The sequence below is a fragment of the Pygocentrus nattereri genome, chromosome 24 (assembly GCF_015220715.1).
Source record: "Pygocentrus nattereri isolate fPygNat1 chromosome 24, fPygNat1.pri, whole genome shotgun sequence".
NCBI lineage: Eukaryota > Metazoa > Chordata > Actinopteri > Characiformes > Serrasalmidae > Pygocentrus > Pygocentrus nattereri.
Genome location: NC_051234.1, coordinates 10,824,083 through 10,838,803, shown reverse-complemented (window position 1 = coordinate 10,838,803; position 14,721 = coordinate 10,824,083). Strand labels below are relative to the sequence as shown.

At 40.2% G+C, this 14,721-nt stretch overlaps 1 protein-coding gene across 2 annotated transcripts in view; it reads left to right on the top strand.

Moving 5' to 3' along the window:
• atp2c1 (ATPase secretory pathway Ca2+ transporting 1) overlaps positions 1–14,721 on the top strand; it is a 64,068-nt gene that overhangs the window by 7,484 nt on the left and 41,863 nt on the right. Inside the window, exon 1 of one of the 2 annotated variants that reach the window (XM_017714423.2) lies at positions 1,803–1,960. The exons of the other annotated variant lie outside the window; for it this stretch is intronic. Within the exon in view, the coding sequence (XP_017569912.1) occupies positions 1,937–1,960 (24 nt within the window). The 5' untranslated portion in view covers positions 1,803–1,936. Of the gene's footprint in view, positions 1–1,802; positions 1,961–14,721 lie in introns of those variants that run through there. 2 annotated transcript variants of the gene reach the window in all.

The following is a 14,721-nucleotide window of genomic DNA, read 5'->3' as shown; positions in this document are numbered from 1 at the left end:
TGTGGTGGTGGTGGTGCACTCTCAAAGGTACTAAACTGGCACTGGGGCAGCCCCCCCCCTCCTGTTCCCCCAAGGCTCCATCGCAGTACCTTTAGTCAGGGAACATAACTGTACAATAATCCACTGAAATGATATTTTCTAAGCTGTACTGATTCCATACACCCCGCCTCGTCTCCAGGCTTTTTATTTTACTGTCCCTTTTTACAATCCTCGGTTATGAAAAGGAACAAATACAAACTTTTCACCGGGAAAAACTTATTTAAGGTTCACAGACCCTAAAACCACTAGTGTACCTTTTTTGAGGGAACTTTTACATCGTTTTACCTGGATGAACAAAAAATGTACCTGCGCAGAACCTTTATTTCAGACAGTGTAGTACAATATTACAGCTGATATCAGTACCTACTATCAGCAGGAGGCCGATTTTAGCAAAACAGTTTCAGCATTTACGTTGGTATTCAATATTGCTATCAGAAAATAGAGATCCTGTGCCATCTCAGTAGTAGTAGTTATCAGAATCGTATATCAGCATTTGCTTAAAACATATCGGCATCAAGCAGTAATGTATTTACTGAACTCTGTAAGAGCAGAATATTTAGGTGACACTGGGTTACTGCACTAAAATCAGCTTTTTCTTTCTTTTATTGCATTTGTACAGTAATGTTATATATAAATAAATGCATTTCTGTATGATGCTACTCCAGGTGGAATTAGTCCCAGTGTCTCCCTTTTTTATCCCATATCCACTAAATAAAAAAAGAAAACCATTAGCACGGCATGTGGCAAACATGTTTCTTAGTCAAACTCTCAAGAAATCAACAGCTTCTTTACAAACACTAAAATTCCTACTAAAGCCTGAGTAGACTGATAAATCAAGGGGATCCATCATTAATCTCTGTGAACCGCCCAGTAACACTGTGATTACTAACCGATCATATTTATCAGTCTACTCAGACTTTAGCAGAGCTCAGTAATGCTGAGATTAATAACCGATCACATTGATTTATCAGTCTACTCAGACTTTAGCAGAGCTCAGTAATGCTGAGATTAATAACCGATCACATTGATTTATCAGTCTACTCAGGCTTTAGCAGAGCTCAGTAATGCTGAGATTAATAACCGATCACATTGATTTATCAGTCTACTCAGACTTTAGCAGAGCTCAGTAATGCTGAGATTAATAACTGATCACATTGATTTATCAGTCTACTCAGACTTTAGCAGAGCTCAGTAATGCTGAGATTAATAACCGATCACATTGATTTATCAGTCTACTCAGACTTTAGCAGAGCTCAGTAATGCTGAGATTAATAACTGATCACATTGATTTATCAGTCTACTCAGACTTTAGCAGAGCTCAGTAATGCTGAGATTAATAACTGATCACATTGATTTATCAGTCTACTCAGACTTTAGCAGAGCTCAGTAATGCTGAGATTAATAACTGATCACATTGATTTATCAGTCTACTCAGACTTTTGCACAACCTTTTTTATAAAATGGTTCTACATGATACCAAAAGGGTTCTGCAATTATGATGTCAAACCTTTATACAGTAGCATAGAACCATATACAACACATTCTCCATCAGTGTCGAGAATAATTTCAGATATTTCTTTGTGTTCCTGGTTCTATACAGAAAAATTGTCTTTACCAAGGAACCCTTAAAGAACCATGTTTTTAGTGTGCTTTGTCTGTGAGTTGCCCAGCTCTGTCAGCACTGTAAGTCAGTGTGTGAGCTGAGGGGTTTAGAGGGAGGCTTGCCTGCCTGCCTGCCTGCCTGCCTGCCTCACTGACGGTGGAGAACAGTGAAAACACAAACGGCTCTCACTACACGCGCTCTGCTCCTCCTGCTCGTGTGACATCACCACCCTCATCCTCCTCATCCTCTTCATCCTCCTCCTCCTCGGAGCGGCAGCGGCGGGTTCGGCGGAAGATGCTGAAGAAAAAAGCGCCGCTGGTGAGTTTTTTTTTAAAAAAAAACAGAACCTCAGATTTACGGAGCCGAACCTCCGGCACTCGTCAGTTCTGTTCCAGCTTACAGAGCCTGACCTCACTCGGACGCTGTTAGCCCGCTGTCAGAGACGAAAACGAGCCGAAATGTTTCAGAAGCGTCTAAAAACAAGCCCATAAAACAGCAGCGTGGTGGTGTTTCTCTCACCGCTGCTGAAACCCCATTGATTTAAGGCAGCCAGTGCTAATGAGCTAACGTGCTAATTGTTTTGAGTTTCAGAGGCGACATTCAAGCTCAGAAAGCGTGTCCTTAAGGTCTTGTTTTTATTTTTAAACACCGTCTGAATGTTTTACATTGTCGTATGAGACTTGCATTCTTTGTAACTTGGTCCGCGAGGCATGTTGTTGCTAGCCGGTTAGCTTGCTAACAAGCTAACCTGGCTAACCTTCGTGTTTGATTCGCCACTTGGCCGCTGGGTACACAAAATCTGTCAGCTGGGGGTTTCTTAGCGTATATTTACATGTGAGGGTGTTTTAAGTGGATTTCTGTCATAAAATCCTGTTGGGGCGAGTTGAGGAGGTCAGACGACAGCCTCCTTGTCCGGCTAACTTGCTAGCCAGGCAGCTAGTCGGGTTCAGACTGTCAGTTTTGTTTGCGTTGTGAAGGCTGAGTGTGATACATGATCTCTTCAAAGGCTGCTTTTGTTCGAGTCTGGATTTATCAGCTGATCTGAAAGTTGGCTGATTGCCACTGTCATAATAATTCAGAAGTTTAAGGACTTTTAATAAATGTTTAATAAACTGTTCTGACCAGTTCACTTTGCTGGCAGCTAGAAAGCAACATGACAGCACAGCAGTGGTCACCAGTTCTCCTCCTGGAGATCTTGCTTTCCTCGGGAGTTTAGTGAACTTACACCCTACATCTAATATGATCTTAAACTAATGTGTTTGATCAGGCCAGTCAAGAGCTTCTGAAGAAGTTAGTTGGAGCAGGTGGGTCAGATTGGGGTTGGGAACATTCTGCAGGACGGTAGATCTCCTTGCTTGCCACTTTATTAGTATTAATTTATTTATTGTTTTTCCACTATTGGCCACTTTTTTTTTTGGAAACGCCCACCTTGTGCTCCCACTAACTGGCCACTTTATTGGAAACGGCCACCTTGCACTTCCTCTAGCTGGTCACTTTATTGGAAACACCCTTGTGCTTCCACTCACTACTCTTATTGGAAACACATACCTTTAGAGCTGGGCAGTATAACAGTGTTGATCATTATCGTGTTGAATGACATCACAATGTATCACCGTATGCTTTTCTGTGCAGATCATGGATATCGGCTGTACTTGAAGTTCAAATACTTTTAGCTTAATTTATCTATGAACAGACACCTGAATGTGCTGAAGATTCACGCTTTAGTTGGAGGATCCTGTTTATGACTCACAGCCTAAACGCTTTGTGTTTATAGTGAGAGTCACGTAGAAAACTAGGCAGAAAACCATAAAGTGTTGTTACGCAGCAGCGTCTGATGTAGAAATCTTCCATAATGCTTCTCGTATTTTCACCATGGTAGCGTTAGCTAGTGATGTTACCATCGTGCTCGATGGTTTAGCTTGGCTCTATATTGGATTTTAATGCTGTGGTTTAAATATGGACATTTTAAGCTCATAACAGGCCTGTAAAGTGTTCTTTACTTTGTAGGTCTCAGTTTTTAAGCAGCAGTATTTAAAGGCTTAAACTTGATCTGTCCTTTATTATTGCACCATTAACCTGTTAGCCACTGAGCTTTCCATGACCTGCTCATTCTGCTCTCTTGAGGGCAGAATATATCCTGTAATAAAGAGAATATAGAGTGTAAACCAGTTAAATTGAGTCTGTTTGGAGCAGTCAGTGATGCTTAACAGGCAGTTTGTCATCTGGTTTGATTTTATGAGCTCAGACGTAAGCTCTAACAACTGGGCTTTTTCAATAAGTCATTAAGAAGAAGCTACAGTCTTATATCTGCTGAAGCTCTGTGCTGTTTGTGCTTGTATTGTTGCTGTTCTTGCCATCTTCACTCAGCTGTATTGACAGATGGAAACTACGCTGTGTCCCAGAAACACCTCAGAGACGTTTAATGGAGCAAAACAGTAGCTTAAAGCAACATGTTTGTTCTCCAACTGCATATTTTAGCCATAATCGAGAAACACTGATCACATGAAAAATATGGTGGATATGTATAAATAGCATCACAAAAACATCAATTTTTCATCTGTGGAGTGACTGGTATATTATTGTACTTTAACAGTGTTTTATATACCAAGGTAAACTTTTTGTTTATTTAAAAACAAAAAAAATGGAAGAAAACGTGGTTTACTAAGATATTGGCCCTTAAATTGTAATCACCATGATGGCGACCATGACTGAGTGCTGGCTGTGGTGGTCCACCTAGTGAGCTGGTCCGCCTGGGGTCATAAATGCAGGTTCACTGGTACACCAGCAAGGAGGAGCTGCAAGGTTTCTGATAAAGTGACCAGTGAATGAAATCCCCTAGGTTAAATGATGATTGTTTAAAAAAAAATTTAAATTATTTTCTCTCTTTGTGGACTATTTTTGCCACAAGTTGAACCTCTACCATATATATATATATATTTTTTTTAAATACATTTAAAGCCTTAATCTTCTCAACTATCACAGAACAGTGTCATTCATCAGGCAGAGAATTCATAACCATATCATGTAATAACATTCTGTGAGGGGAGCTTTTAGAGGTGGACGTCTGGTTCCTATCACCACCACTGAACAGTTCTGACTCAGTAAGTTTCTGTAGAACAGAGCATTTTGCATCAAACCACTCTGAACGACTCTTTCTGCAGCAGTTTTGAAACTTGTGCAGATTTAAGTGCCTCCCCCTGTGTGTGTTGAGATGAGAGGCAGATAGTGAGAGAGATTGACTGCAGGAATGAAGCTCGGTCAGTGAGGAAGCACCAGTTTCCTGGTTCCCGAAGGTCGTCACACGAGTTAAACCCACGTTCTTGGTGTGTCAGTGTGGTGGGTTTTTCGTGGTCACGTTCCCGACAGCATTAGCAGTTTGTAATGACCCTCAGCCCGGCGCACTATGTTGAGTGCAGATCAGTAAAGGTGCAGTGTATATCTTATTATACTGTCGCTGTCCAAAGAAAACCCAGTTATATTTTCTTTTTTCTGCCTCATTTGGAATAAAACCTTTTTTACATTAATATACAATAAATGTTTATTTTTTTCTGCCTTCTGCATTTTTTTTGCATTTTTTTTCTGTATTCTTGGCAGATACATTTGTAGTAAACCTGACTAAGCCTTTTATCTTTCAAGGAACTTACAAAAAAAGCACATATTGGCCTTTTAATCATCAAAGTTGTGGTTAAATGTGCAAATTCTTCAACTGTTTCGTTTAAAGACCTTACACTGTGATTTTGTTTATTCTACTGACTCCACCCACAAAGTAAAAATCCTCATGAATTAGGGCATACTTCATGTAAATGAGGTGCTGGTTGGATGGCATAGAGTAGTTTGAAAGTTGTTAACGGTGCTCATATCTGCAGTCTTTTTTGATGCGACTCCAGCGAGTATTGATGACTATCAATCCTGAAATATAGGATATATTAATAGGTTTTTTTGGCTGTATTGTCCAGGCCTGCCTAATGTGGAGTGAAGCAGTTTTAGTCAGTGGAGTCGTAACTGCACATTACTGCTTTCAATTAGGAGTTAGTGTAAACAAAGATTCATCATCTGCCCACACATGTATGTGTGGGTGGCCGGGTGGAGTGTGGGAATTGTGTATGTGTGCTTTGCTTTGTTTTGCTCTCTCTGCATTTGTGTTTCAGGACTCGACTGATAAAGTGGGCACTGACCACCCCAAGCCGATGAGTCTTAATGAGATCTGTGATTAGAATAATAGAAACGTGTTTATTGTGTATATAGCAGTGGACAGTAGAGCTTTAAATGGGCTTATTTGTCTCTGAACGCGAAAACAGTTCTGTTTTAACAAATGGGGGTCCCTGCATGACCACCACAGAGCAGGACATATTTGGGTGATTAAGGCAGAGCTGTATTTTTTTGCACACATAGTATTCTTCAGTGGTCAGGACCCCCACAGAGCAGGTACTATTTGGGTGGTGGATCATTCTAAGTACTGCAGTGACGCTGACGTGGTGGTGGTATGTTAGTGTGTGTTGCGCTGGTCTGAGTGGATCAGAGACAACAGTGCTGCTGGAGTTTTTAAACATCTCAGTGTTGCAGCTGGACTGAGAATAGCCCAATTACTATTTATTTTCTAAGCTGACATGTTTGGGGGGGGAATGGACCATAAAATGTGTTATGCCTGACTTCAGGGAATATTTTTTAACAAAAAAGCTTCACCAGCTTCCTGCTTCCTGATCCTCTGTGTGTACGATACTTCTCCTTTTTTTTTGTCCTCCCTCCTTTCTCGCTTTGCCTCTCTTGTGGATTCACAGCTCTGTGCTATCTGTCTGATTCTAACAGTCTCTGTCTGTAGCTCCAGCAGGCCTTCCTTGTAGGGAAGAGTGCTCAATCCGTCGCTGCTGTTTGGGGAAAAACTACACGTTTCACTTAATATTATTTGAATATCCCAATGGATATTCGAGTAGTTTAATTCTATTTTACGTGCTTCACTCATGGTATCCATGACGTGACTGTTAAAGGGGAATTCCCGCCTAATGTTTTTCCAAATTTTTTTTGCCTAATTAAATGGTTAAGAAGCTCCATTCTAGAGAAACTTAACGAGTTTGAATTGTTCACAGTGGTTGTGATGGAAACCAGACATCCATGTCTAAAACTCCCTCACACTACATGTGTTCCTACATGAAATGGTTATGAAGTCACTGCCTGGTGACTGAGACACTTTTGTGAAGATTTTGGCCTTGAACTCCATTCATGGTGGAGGGCTACATTACATGTGGGGCGCTGTGAGGCAAAATAGTCCCCAAAGAAAATGTATTATTTCAGATTTTCCATCATCAACATTCCATATAAACTCAGAAGACTTGTGTAGGTTCACTGGTGGTTCTGGATAGTAAGTAAAATGTCTATATCTGAGTTGTAGTCATGGTGACCCCTGGTTCCTCTCACCACCACTGTAAGGACATCTGAACCATTTCGCACCAAACCGCTTTGATTACATCTGACACACAGATTTATACAGGAATTTTGAAATATTGTTGGAGTTATATAGAATATAAATAGTAAGTTTCCTTCATGGAAATGTGTATTGTGTCTGTTTATGGCAGTATGTTCTTTGTCATTTTAAGCAAATGCACCCAAGCTCTGTAAGCAATATAGGACATTAACTTTGATGTGAACTTAAATATGGTCTGTCTGTGATATTTTTGAAAAATATGATCATATTAAATGATCTCCCAGCCCTAGAAGATAATAAAAAAAACTTAGAATGCTGTTTATGCCTTTTTAAATAATCAATTAAACAAATGCTGAAATTAGATTGGACTGTCCCTTTATTTGAATAACCATGCCCACTCCTGCTGCCTGGGTTTGCCATTGTAACTCAACCTCGCCTCCAGCAGCTCCTGCTCCACTTAGTCTCCTCTAACTCACCTTGTGCTGCTAATGTCTTTTTCCAGAACCTAAATGGGGGTCATTATGAGGAAACGGGGTGGTTTAGTCACGCTGAGCCTGTGGAGGATCATGAGAAATAGGGAAATTAGGTTTGAATGGAAAATTCAAAAGTCAGAGTTGTGTAGACGGTATTGTGATGGAGAACGTCATCAAGCTCAGTCTCGCTTAATGACTTTTGTGCACCTGTGTGTTGGGCTAATCGAGTCTAATCAGTCTGTGTTGGTCAACTAAAGTCAGCTGTCTGATTGTTTTCTGTCACAGGTAGAAGTTGTGAATTGTGAAGGGATTCTTTGATCTCGAGTTAAAACTGGTGAATGTTGATCAGTTGGTCCGCTGAGCCTCATGGACCCGAGTTTAGTGCCATTGTGCAGTTTGATAGCAGCCTTCATACATGGAACTATACTGTTGTAAATCTGTGGCTGGCTGACTGACTGTATGAATGAGTGACTCCAAGTCTGTCTTGAGTGACTGCCTATTTGACTCAATGAGTGACTGCAATGGTGACTGTCTGTCTGAGTGACCACAATCATTATTGTCTGAGTGACCGTGATGGTGACTGCCTGTTTGAGTGAATGTCTCTGCCCGCCTGTCTGTGTGAGTGAGGGTGACTGTGACTCTGAGTGACTGTCTGAGTGACCCTGACAGTGAATGTCTGTCTGAGTGACTGACTGAGACTGTGTGACTGACTGACGGTCTGACTAAGTGCCTGTAAGTGACTCCTCTTACTAGCTTGGCTAGGTTTTCACCATTAGGCGAAAGAGTGGAGAAAGCTGTGTAATGCTGTTTAAAGTTGCCATTTTTTGCCCAACTAATGGTGGCATGTAGCTATGTAAACATCACTATGGTGATGGCACCTACCGAAATGTTAGTGATCTAAAGAGAGCTTTATTAGTCTATTAGGCGAACAGCGGGAGTCATATGAGTGCAAGAAAACGCCATCTTTGCATGGAACTTCCTTGTTTTGTCATTTTTCGTTGCCATTGGAGAAATTGGGGAGGCCTGACTATGAAGTGGTGTGGTCTAGATCCCTTCATGCCCCACCTGACTACCACACCTCTGCTGTGGAGTTTAACCTAAATGTAGTTAGATTATAAATAGAAACTAATTTTTTTTTCTTAGGGTTTTTCTTTTCTTAAGAGAGAGCAACCTGTAGCCCTAAATAAATGAACCTGTTCAGTTTTATCTCACAGGCGTGTCGGTATTGAAGACTGTCATTCATTCTCCCATTAAACTGCTACTTCTGTTTGCTTTTGTTTCAGGAGAAATAAGAAAGAGATTTGCCTCTCCCACCGATGGGAAGGTTCCTACCTCTCTAACTGTTCCTAGAAAACAGGAGTCTCTGAGCAACAATACTCCTTTTGTTTTCCTCTCCACGGCCATCATATGACCCAGCGTTCTTGGGAAAAGGGCCGGATTGATGTTTCTTTGGAAAACTTTTGTGAAACTGATCTGTTTTGATTGTGTTTGGTCTCTCGGCTTTCGCTGCTCGTGCAGGCCTCCCGCGATTCTCTGCTGTTTGCCACTATTCCGAAGCCTGAGATGAAAGTGCTGTAATTCCAGGCAGACTCAAACTGAGGGACCATATTAGGCACACATTCGCGGTTTGGCGCTGTTAATGTTCTGCAGAAAGTGAATGGCCTCATTCTGAGCCGACCTCTTGGGAATTTCTCATAGGAGAACTACATCTTTTCCTTTTCTTTTTTTTTTTTTCCCCCCCTCTTCCACGTTGTTCCTAGTGTTTTGGAGGCTCAGTGGAAGTCTCACCAAAAGCTGTAATCATGGTAAGTTCAACAGATTAAGGTCTTTTTGTTGGCATATAATGCCTGTATTTGTTCTTGGCAGCACTTCAGGTTATTTTGAAAACAAGTTGATTTTGGTAACAGTTTTGATTACATACTGTGGCATAAAACCCAGTGATAATCTTACCTTTTCACAATTTAATAATCCAATAATTGTATGCCGTTGTATCGTGAGCGCAATATACAGTAGTTTGTTTAAAAAAAAAAAAAGTTTATAAAGACATAAGAACTTCCGTATGGAGTTTGTTGGTATAATATCTGTGATGGGATGTTCATGCGTATTTGTGCCCTTTGTGTTTTTGGTATATTTTAACTGCACCGCAGTAACATTGTCGATTTTCACACAGTCTCATGCAAAATAATGAATAATGGGGATGCACAGTGATATCGGCATCATATAAGTATTAGCAGGCGATTTTGTTTAAAAAAAAAAAAAAAAATTCAGCCTGAAAAGCATCTTTTAATTGAGCTTTTATTGAAAATTATAACATGCCGTCTTTTGTTTTACCTAATTTGATTTTACATTTATTTTGCATTTCTTTGCTTTATTGTTAAACCTTTTGTTGAGCTGATCCAGTTTTAAATATACGTTCATACATTTTGTAAAGATATCTCATTGATGCACACTAAATGTCAAAGTCTGTAGACTCCAGAGTTTCTTCTGAAATGAAGGCGTTAATGGTGAGTCTGTGCTGCAGTAACAGCTTCTACTCCTTTACATGAGATGTTGAATATTGCTGTGAGGATTTGATTGAGCATTAGTGAGGTACTGATGTTGGATGGTCAGTTCTGGGTCACTCCAACTCGTCCCAGAGATATTGGATGGAGCTCCATCAGTATCACTGATCCACAAACCAGGAGCTTTATACCATTGTAGCTCAAGCTTGGCATTGGGCATGGTGGCCATATGCTCATGTACAGCTGTCCCGTTTAATTGGTCAGTGCTTTTCAATAAAGTGGTCATTAGAACTGTCTGGATATTATATATAGATTAGTGTATGTACTATGTGAAATAGTGGCATCAACCATCCTTACTAAATAGGCATTTATTTGATTGGTGTAGAGGGTCAATGAGGGATGAAAATGCATGAGTGTGATGAAGGATGGTAAAAAGGGGATTTAGGTATTGCATAATTAGGCCTTTATGAGAGTAGTAATGGAGTATCACATCCAAATGGTGCTCAGGCTTATCTCGGGGGCAGCATTGTAAAAGTAATTAATTAAACTGGCCTGTATAAATGGCATTAATGCTGCACAAATTGCAGCATGGCACCAAACTCTCTGATTTTCCTTGGTCAAGATTTGCTTTGGCTAACCCTGACTTTGGTTAATCATCCCCCCCACCTGAACATTTGACCTTAATAAGAGTGCTAACTAGCGAGTTAAAAAGCCCATATAATAGAATTTTCCTCACTTTTCTGAATAAAGGCACTTTATACAATATGTGAACATTTAAAAAACATACTGTTCACCCTCCAGGACATACACTATATGTATGGAAACTAAGCTTTTGAATTCAGTGTTTGTGATGTCACAATCATTCATTCACACACATTTGTGTGAAGTTACACAAAGTGTTCTAGCCCGAACTGCTTTTTCAATGAGGCGGAGCCAATCAGGACGGCGCCCATTTACATATCGGCCTTAAAGATAAAAAAAACAGGCTGATTGCTTATAAGGGATAAAGTCAGGTTTGGAAATGGTTATGTATTAATTTAAGTACATGAAGCCATACACATGTTAAGTGGAGCTTGGCATGCTAGAAAATTTGGGCCTATTTAATCTGTAAAAAGTTATTCAGATTAAGCCGTGTGTAGATTCAATTTCATTCACCATTTCATTGACACCGTACAGAATTGAAGCAGCATAATAATTATTATTGTTATAGCATGGTGCAAATAAATGACATGAAAATTTTAAATATTTGTGTACAAACTCAACAAAACGAAAGAGCACAATGTCATCAAGTGAGTAAAGGTATTTTTGCAATTCATGGTTTTCTCATTTTGGAAATGCAAAAGGAGCACAGAGAGATTTGCCGCCTCATGTAGGGGCTGAAATGTTTAGTTCTTTCATTTGGGGGTCATTGCGTTGCTGTGCTTTTGTTAAAGGGGCAAAAATGAGAGCATTTCTGCCCTTTTTTGTTTTTGTTGTTTTTTCTCATATATTTACAGTGTCAGTGTTGCCTGGCTGCAAATTCTGAAAACAGCTCTTACAATCTAACTTTAAAATCCATGTAATTTTTTTTTTTTTAATCCCAGTTGCCTTTGGAATCCCAGCTTTGTTTGCAGTCGCAGCTCCACTCCATTTTTCTCTGTATGGGCTGAAGGGCAGGGCAGCGAACAGATACTGCTATCTCTGTCCAGGAATTTTCCCATGGTGCACCCGGACACTTTCCACAGTCTGCGTTTATCTTGTGCGTGCGTGCATGCTGTGAAAGTAACATACAATAATACTGCCGCTACAGGACCAGATACCGGATCTAGGGTGGCGTTTTATAATGGTTTCTGTTCTTAAACGTTTAAATATCACATCCAGAGAAATGGGATTGGATGGAAATGTGTACTTAAATCTTAAGTGATCACCTTTCTGTTTTTAAAGGCTTTGTCTTCTTTAGCCGGTCAAATCACAGTGCAATTGAGCGCAAGTGGGTGAGGGGTGAACTGCGTGCACGTGTTTAGTCTGATCAGAGTCAGTTCATACAAAAAAAAAATTGCTTTTAACCTCAAACTCTGGTGGTTCCAAAATGCATTTCGTCATTCATAACTTTTATATTTCATAAGCTGCATTCAAAAGGTGGGTATCGTATGAGGTTGTAACTGTCTTCTTTCCAGTCAGATAGAAGGGTGATGTCATTTTAAACCTTTATTTAAAAAAGAAGCTGAACTCACTTTTTTCTACTAAAAGTTGACCATTTTTCCACAAATCTGAGCTATAAACTATGAACAGATGGCGTCTCTTCAGTGATCTGCTCTGTAAAAATTATTTTTATAAGTGTCTAATGATTTTTAGCTTTCAGCAGTAAATTGTAAGCATACAGCAATATGTGATCATAAAACACATGTTGTTGATGGGAACCTTTACAAAACAAAAATAAAAAAATGCATTTATTTCATGCAGTTACTGAATAATTTGCCTTATGATTTGGATTTTATACCCTTATAAACATCGACATGCTGAATGTGGTTTTACATTGTCTTGCTGAAATAATCAAGGCCTTCCCTGAAAAAGACGTCATCTGAATGGCAGCATATGGTGCCAAAACGTGTACATCATTCAGCATTAATGATGTCTTCACAGATTGGCACGTCATCCATGCCATGTGCACTAATGCACCCATGTACCATCATGAATACTGGCATTTGAACTGTACATTGATGAAAAGCTGAGTGGTCTTTGGCCACGGGGACACTTTTCCATTTCCCCCAAGTCCATTTTAAAAGGAGCTCGGACCCAGAGAAGACGACAGTATTTGTAGATCCTGTTTATGTAGTTTCTTCTACGCATTTGAGTTTTAACTTGCATTTGTGGATGCAGCCTGTTTTCACGGACAGTGGTTTTCAGAAGTGTTTCTGAGCCCATGCAGTGATTTCCACAACAGTCATGTCTGTTTTTAATGCAGGGCCCAAAGGTCACAGCCAGCAAATATTGTTTTTTGTCCTTGTCCCTTACATACAGAGATTTCTCTGGATTCTCTGAATCTTTTAATGATATTATGTACTGTACATGATATAAAGCAGTTCTTTGCTATTTTATGTTGAGAGCACAGCATCATATTTCAAGGAAATATCGGCTGGGTGTGGATTATCGGGTCTTATTTCATTTTAATACGAGTTTTTCAGTCTCTCAATTAGACGTAACACTGCAGTGTTTATTCCTAAAGAAGGATCACTTGGAGAGAGTGAGGGTTTTATAGAGTGGAGTATCTCTGAGAATGTGACCTTGGATGAGCTGCGGAGTGTGTGTGTGTGTGTGTGTGTGTGTGTGTGTGTGTGTGTGTGTGTGTGGCCTAGTTCTGTCAGAAAGAACACCCTGTTGAGGTCAAACTCTGTGGTCTGTATTGTTATGGAAGCTGCACAGATACTGAGAACCAGGAGGCAAGAAATGAAACATTTCTTTAAATGTTGTTGGGAAAGCAGGACTTTATAGTGCCTTGTAACGTTTTATTGTAAATTTAAGGAATTAGTCGACCCACAATCCTAAGAATAGAAGAATAATTTTTGGTGCTACACTAAAAGGTCCTAAAATGATACAGGGATGTCAGGGAACATAACAGCCATAATCCACTGAAATTATATTTAAACTGTACACTGTATATTTAAACTGAGTCCACACACCCCGCCTCGTCTCCAGGCGTTTTATTTTACTCTTCTGTTTCACAACATTCGGTTATGAAAAGGAGCAAATACAAACTTTTCACCTGGAAAAACGTATTTAAGGTTCACAATCAGACCTTAAAACCACTGTTGTACCTTTTTGAGGGAGCATTTACACGGTTTGTGCCTTGATCAATGAAAAATGTACCTGCACTGAACCTTTATTTCAGAAAGTGTATATAGAGCCATATACAACACATTTACCATTCTCCAGAACCCTTTTGGCATGCAAATGGAAATTTTGAGTGTTAATGGTACTATATGGAACCATTGTCTTTGCTAAAGAACCCTGGAAGAACCATCTTTAAGTGTGTATGGGCCGCATGAGCAGTGTGTTTTGTTTATAAATACAGATACAGAATTTTTTAAAGGGATGTTATTAGCGCATATAACTTTGCAGAACCTTCATTTCAGCCAGCGCTGTAGGCCAAACGGTGTATCTGTCGAGTCCTATGTGTAAGACCCATTCACTAATTGCCAAAGCGTCTGAGCTGGTGAGTGGCTGATCCCGGTTTAAGCCCATGCCATCTTTAATTAGGGAGAATCCTCTCAGACCCCCAGACACACACACACAATTATGTAAGAGTCTTGTAGCTCTGTGAGTGTGTAGGCTGTGTGTGCAGGTGTGCCGGAGTGTTTGGAGTGTTCGTGCTGGATGAATAGGTTAAAGCAGAGAAACAGGTAGATCTTTTCTTTATACCCGTTCTCTCCTTTCTTTTGTCTCCTCTTTCACCAAATGACGTCAGACCCGGAGTTAGAATCCGCGTCCGTACAACCCACTTAGTGACCGGCTTGGGAAACACAAAGCTGTCTGTCCCTGCTGTCGGAAGAAAACCTTATCTCCATGTTTTTAAGTTTTTGACTTAATTTGCTCTGTGTGTGTGTGTGTGTGTGTGTGTGTGTGTGTGTGTGTGTGTGTGTGTGTGTCATGATGAATGGCCCAATAGAAACAACCAAAAATGACATGGGGGCGGGGGAGAATTCAGTT